Source organism: Symsagittifera roscoffensis, chromosome 1 (genome assembly GCF_963678635.1).
Source record: "Symsagittifera roscoffensis chromosome 1, txSymRosc1.1, whole genome shotgun sequence".
In the NCBI taxonomy this organism is placed as follows: domain Eukaryota; kingdom Metazoa; phylum Xenacoelomorpha; order Acoela; family Convolutidae; genus Symsagittifera; species Symsagittifera roscoffensis.
In genome coordinates, this window is record NC_087062.1 from 100,024,909 (window position 1) to 100,031,629 (window position 6,721).

Genomic DNA, 6,721 nt, shown 5'->3' on the forward strand with positions numbered 1-6,721 from the left:
TTGAATTTACGGTGTCAGTATCTTCAATGTGGTATAAACGTTTTTTGTTGAAGAATTTTATTTCGTTGTTTTTTTTTTCATTTTTGTTAAAGAAAAAAGAAAATTGGGAAACTACCGGGGATGATTTTTTTTGAAATATATAGAATAAAATAGCTAGATTTTTTGATAAAACGCACGAAAGAAAGAAAGAAAGAAACTAAAAAGGCAGGAAAGGAAGACGATCGTAAATAGATTTACGAAGCAAAAGATTGTACGGTATGCTTTGGAAGCACTTCAACGATCGTTTCTATTTCTGACTAATATACCTTAATCACATATAGGAATTCATTTGACCAACTAAATTCGCCAACTTCAGTTTAAAGAGCGTGATTATTTCATCTGTGAAAAACGCTCTCGAAAACGCTCTTAATGGAAACCTTACTGGAAACTGAGGTGTTCGACTCATGATTCGACCGACGTGGTCGAACGGAGTCCGATTTTTGTTGCAAATTAAGACGGTCGAACGAACACTATAGTCGAAAAAATCGAATCATGAGTCGAACAGGGTCGAATCATGAGTCGAACAGGATCGATAGTCGCACACGGTCGAATCATGAGTCGAACACGGTCGAATCATGAGTCGAACAGGGTCGAATAGTGAGTCGAACAGGGCCGAATCATGACTCGAACAGGGTCGAACAGGGTCGAATCATCAGTCGAACAGGGTCAAATCATGGGTCGAACAGGGTCGAATCATGGGTCGAACAGGGACAAATCATGGGTCGAACAGGGTCGAATCATGGGTCGAACAGGGTCGAATCATGAGTCGAACAGGGTCGAATCATGGGTCGAACAGGGTCGAATCATGAGTCGAACAGGGTCGATAGAGTCGATCAGGGTCGAATCATGAGTCGAACACGGTCGAATCATGAGTTGAACACGGTCGAATCATGAGTCGAACAGGATCGAATCATGAGTCAAACAGGGTCGAATCATGAGTCGAACAGGGTCGAATCATCAGTCGAACAGGGTCAAATCATGGTCGAACAGGGTCGAATCATGGGTCGAACAGCGTCGAATCATGGGTCGATCAGGGTCAAATCATGAGTCGAACAGGGTCGAATCATGGGTCGAACAGGGTCGAATCATGAGTCGAACACGCCGAATCATGAGTCGAACAGGATCGAATCATGAGTCGAAGAGGGTTGAATCCTGAGTCGAACAGGATCGAATCATGAGTCGAACAGGGTCGAATCATGAGTCGAACAGGGTCGAATCATTTGTCGAACAGCGTCAAATCATAGGTCGAACAGAGTCGAATCATGGGTCGAACGGGGTCGAATCATGGGTCCAACAGGGTCGAATCATGGGTCGAACGGGGTCGAATCATGGGTCAAACGGTGTCGAATCATGAGAAAAACAGGGTCGAATCATGGGTCAAGCCGGGTCAAATCATGAGTCGAATAGGGTCGATAGAGCCGAACAGGGTCGAATCACAAAATCGCAACATGTCTGTTTTGGGTCGAGCAAAGTCGCGCAAATATTTCCGTCGCACAAAGTCGCAACATACCGATTTTGAGTCGCAATGGTCGCAACATACCTTATTTGGGACGCGCAAAGTAGCAACATATCTTGTTTGGGCTGCAAAAAGTCGCTTAAAGTTTCTTCGGTCGCGCAAAGTCGCAGCATACTCATTTGGAGTCGCAATGGTTGCAACATACCCAGTTTGAGTCGATATGGTCGCAAGATACACATTTTGAGTCGAAATGGTCGCAACATAAATCCGCGATCTCGACCCAGGTCCCCCCCAAAATTGAATTATATCAAGTATTACAATAAATACCATATGCTAAATTCAATTAGAAAGTAATCCTTGACGCCGCGCGAGCAAAGCTAATTCCTGGTAAAAGCGAAAAAATTCCGATAAAGTCGAACAAAGTCGAACATGTACGGTTAAGTCGAACAAAGTCGAAAACGGGCATCGTTCAACCCAATAAGTCGAAATCGGACACCGTTCGACTGAAAAAGTTGAAAACGGACATCGTTCGACCGTTTCGGTCGAATCATGAGTCGAGCACCTCAGCCCGGGAGTAAATTTTTGCAAAGTAGGGTGTTTATAGCGCGAAAATTGAATTGTTTAATTTTAAACAGTCTGCAAAGTTTGCAAAAAGTCATCAATAGTTTAAAATTTGTTTCAAGGCTTAAAAATTCAGTAATCTTTGAAATGTGATAAATTAATGGGCAAAAAGTATAAATAAAGTTATTGTCATTACAAAGTGGGACTATGATATACTTTATATTTAATTCTTCCTTTTTCTCTCTCTCTCTCTCTCTCTTTTCAATGCCCTGCACTCAAATGATGGCGCCGCTGCCGCCTGTCACCGTCTGATATGTGTGGTAGTTCACTGGACCAGCATGACCTCTGTAGTCTACTCTGTCTCTGTCTCTGTCTCTGTCTCTGTCGGAGGAATAAGTGCCCCCACCCATTGCCCCGCCCCCCTGCTGATGTATCTCTGTCCCATAGTTCAAGTCATCATTTCTACAACCAAGAATTGAATTAAAAGGAATCTCATTGAATTAAAATTAAACTTGTCTAGCAAGAGCGGACTCATGGTTTCAACGAGGGCAGTTTTCAAACGGAGGGAAGATTCGTCGCCTTGTTTTCGAACCCCTACTCAAATCTAGTTTATACTCACCGACCAGGCATAGTAAGACATAGTACATAAGCGGGACTCAGACTATTTATCTCAAGGGAAAGGAACAACATACTAGTGTTCAGCTTTTCACGGAGAACCCATGTTGTGCCCTGCTTAAAATCTATGTGCCCATTTTTGGATATTTTGCTGGATGAGGTTATGTTTCCTCACCCTCATGCAATAAGATTGGATCATGATGGGCCTCGAGCTTCCGACCTTTCGATTGAGAGGAGGAGACGCAACCACTTCTCTCTTTTGGCCCGCACCCCTTGGTTGAACTAAGGTGGAATCAGAACCCTTTTATCAACAAAAATGTTTGCTGTTTTGCAGTCGATAGACGAAAATCAATGCGAATCTCAATGAGCCTCTCCCAATGCTTCATTTAACAGGCATTAAAATGCAGCAAAAATTATTTAAAATCTGATTTAGCTTCATTGGCTGTACAAAAAAGGTCGCCATCAAGGTTTGCAAAAATGTTGTCAACTCTAAGAAATTCCAAAAAATAAAGTCCATGGGGGTTCAAAATCCTCTAAATTATAAAATAAGCAAAAGAAAAAACATACCTCAAGAAGGATTAGGAAAAGTATGAAAGAAAAACAGAAAACATCCCAAAATTTTCATACAAAACGGTTGCTTACAAAATCTATGTTTCTGATATTAAAACTTTTTCTGATATGTATTTTTTCAAATGTTGCTTAAACATACTGAAGCAGGAATGGATTGTTTGATTTTCATTTTTTTAAAACAAACCTTAAAGTAAATTATGCCAATATCAGTAGCTTTAGACTATTCAGTAGAAAAACTAGTAGGAAAATATCACAAAGAACTCAATAAAAAAACAAAATAACAAACGGTGGCAATAAAGCCAACAGAAACAAAATCAGAACTTAAAAATGCAAAAAGAAGGTTTTTTTAATCCAAAGTCAAAAATTTTAAAAAATAATTCACAGTTCTTTCTAAAGGAACCCATAAGTTTTTGTCATTGACCCGCGTAAAATAGGAGATTTAGACTATCCAGTTAACCATCGATTCATTCTGAGCAGTATCTTAAATGAATATGCTTTCAGCAGATTTTACGAAATTTCGAAATAAATCAGTTGCAAGCCTTAAAAACCAATTGTTCAATGATTTGACTGCCATTCCGGCCAAAATTGAAAAAAAAATCATTTCTCTTATTTACCCCAAATTATGAATATTCATAGAACATTTTATTCAATTACAACATTTTATTCAATTTCAATGAATTTTTAATCCTTTTAAAAATTAATTTTGGTAGCTTTAATCGATAATAATTTTTAACAAAACTAGCATAAAATTCCGATAGAATCGAATATTTAGCCTACTTAACCTTAATGCGAGCAGGTTTATTTAAATGGGTAGAATCATATAAATCTGCTCTCAAAAGAAACAAAAATGCTCAATCTGAACAATTGATGCTACTTTGAAAGGTTGAGTCAAAAAATACTTCAGCCAAAAAAATTACAGTTTTTCTAACATAAAATTTGTTAATTGTACAAAAAAACAATGACAAAATCATTTTGGCTTTTTTAAATTTCCATTTAAACAAAACAATTAATATATAATTTTCATCCAATAAAAAAACAAAAAAAAACTATTCTTTTGAGAAAAATTGAGACAATTTTAAGCATTAGGAATAAAAAGTCACAGATCAATGTGTATGCAATTTCTTTATTTAATTTATTTTGAGATCATCAAAACAAACCAGAAGTGAATCAAGTGTTTTAGAGTATAATAAAGGAAAAAATCCCGTACTCAATTTGACGACAGTTGCTAATTGCAAGTGTAATGACAAACAATGTCACACATATTGAGCACTGTCTGACACGGGGGTTGAGAAATTAGACGATAAGCAAATTAGACGGAGGTACTTAAAAGGAAATTGGACGGTTTTGCAAAAATGCAATTGTGAGAAAATAGACGAAAGTGAGAGAAATTAACTTTGTTTGCACACAAATTGCGTTAGAAAAATAAAATTGTTTGTAGACAACAGTTCAATTTCGGTGGCCAAAAACTTTACAAGTCAATCATGCATAATTTATTCAATTCAAAACTCTCCTGTAATATTCAGATTTGAGATTTTATGTTCATTTAAACTAATTGTTTTGATAGGTATTGACATTTTATGTTCTTTTTGTATTTGTGAAGCTTGACTCTTAAGAAAAATTTTTGTTGGCCCTTTCCCTTTCGTCTAAAATGCCAGATCTGTAAGAAATAAACTCCGTCTAATTTCGTTTTTGTAGCATCCGTCTAATTTGCTTATCGTCTAATTTCCTAGGCCCCGTCTGACACATACACAGTGAAACATACTCGGAGTCGAAGCAAACACTTGTGATACAGAAAAACTACATACGAGAAATGAAAAGTGGAACCTCAGTCTTCATGGAGCTTTCTCATACCAGAGATCGTAATACGATAAAATTCGGCTCTCAAAAAATTCTGTTCTCCAAAATGTCCCTGAAGGTGAGTTGTATCCGCTTTAGGATAAAATTTTAGACCCGAACTTCGCAAAATGAATTGCACCATAAAAATGTAGCTAAAATCGAATTAAATTTCAGGTTTCATTCGTGTTTTCTGACAATAAGAACCAACACTGTGAAAATGAAATGCGAGAGAAACGTAGAAGTCACGTAACTCCATCGCCCCACCCTTTTTACCCTTCTGAAGGGAAATTGAGCGAATTTTAAGAAATCCAATAGCCCATATCACTTCTCGTATTCATGTGCACTTAGATCTAATTTTCACGGTCGTGCGATTAATCCTGGAAGTTTGGTCGCCTAACAAACATATACACGCACGCACACTCACAAACTTCTTTCTTTTATTATATATGTACTAGATGTGTACTAGTTAAAAGTAATTCGAGTTCTGCGAAAAACCTTGAATGAATCATCTGTTAGCACTTCAATACGTTTTTATCATCTTAGCTTAGTAACTGAGATAAATGGATAAATTGAGGGAAATTAGATAATCTGATTGAAAGCACCAGACCTTTCTATGGACCTCAGCATCTATCACAATTGAAGGCTAGTGATAATGAAACCCAAATCACATACTTTTCATTTAACACGAAAAGTACTCACAAGTTCCTGCGTGGGACAGCGCTACTCGTGAGTTCCATGGCTTTGAGAGCAGAGAACCTCTCGGTGTGTTTGGGAAGCGAGTGGCCATGGTCTCTGTGGACGAAGAACTTTTCTGTGAAGAACACCAGCAGGAAAATGAGCAACACTTGACCCACAATCACCCCCAGAGGAATGTAGGAAGTGAACTGGTCTGCAGCAAAATGAACAAATTGAGATAACCTCAGGGAGGGATTTAGGATATTCAAGAACGCGCGTTTGATTTGGGTTTGATTTGAAAAAATTTTGGTTAACCTTGCTCATTATAATTGCTGTCAAAATTTTTATTAGTTCAATTAAATTACTTTTTTGAGCTTTGTACAATTATTGAAAGACCCAAAAAATACAATTTTCAGCAGTAAAGAACAGAGAAATGACCAAGCATGGATGTCTCGCAAATTCACTAAATATTGATGCGGACAATTAGGAGGCCCTGCATGCAACTTCAACGCCACTTTGATTAGTTGGTGAGTTTTGCTCAGAAGTATCAGCTCTGGTCGTTCAAATATAAGAAATCTCGAACATAAATCTGGTAGTAAAAAATTGAGCAAATCGATAAACTTTCGACTAACAAGGTTGCACTAACATTTGCATCTTATGCTTCGCTGATTTTTCCATTCGAGCACACTCATTTTCTGAGCTAACAATCGAACTTTATAAACATCTAGTTTTGTCATGAACTAGTGGGGCAAATACTAAATTTTGATCCTGTTTGAAAAAAGTTTCGTTTCTCTCAAAAAGTACGTTACCGGTTTTCAAAAAGAATGTCAATAAAAAAAACGGGCTGGCTAGTTTCTTGTGTGCCTGCATAATTATCTAATATCTTTTTGACCTCACTCCACTCTCAATGGCCTTCGGAAACTTCAATGGGGAATATTTGACCCATTTTTGTGATAGTTTTGAATTTTC

General features: G+C 37.6%; 1 protein-coding gene across 1 annotated transcript; it reads right to left on the reverse strand.

The window, feature by feature from the left end:
- Nucleotides 1-2,155: 2,155 nt before the first annotated feature.
- Nucleotides 2,156-5,966, reverse strand: LOC134854398 (uncharacterized; the record flags this gene model as incomplete). Its single annotated transcript, XM_063871023.1, is given in 2 exon segments — nucleotides 2,156-2,518; nucleotides 5,777-5,966. Coding segments are annotated over 2 exon segments (377 nt in total), but the record flags the coding sequence as incomplete, so codon positions are not given.
- Nucleotides 5,967-6,721: the final 755 nt, after the last annotated feature.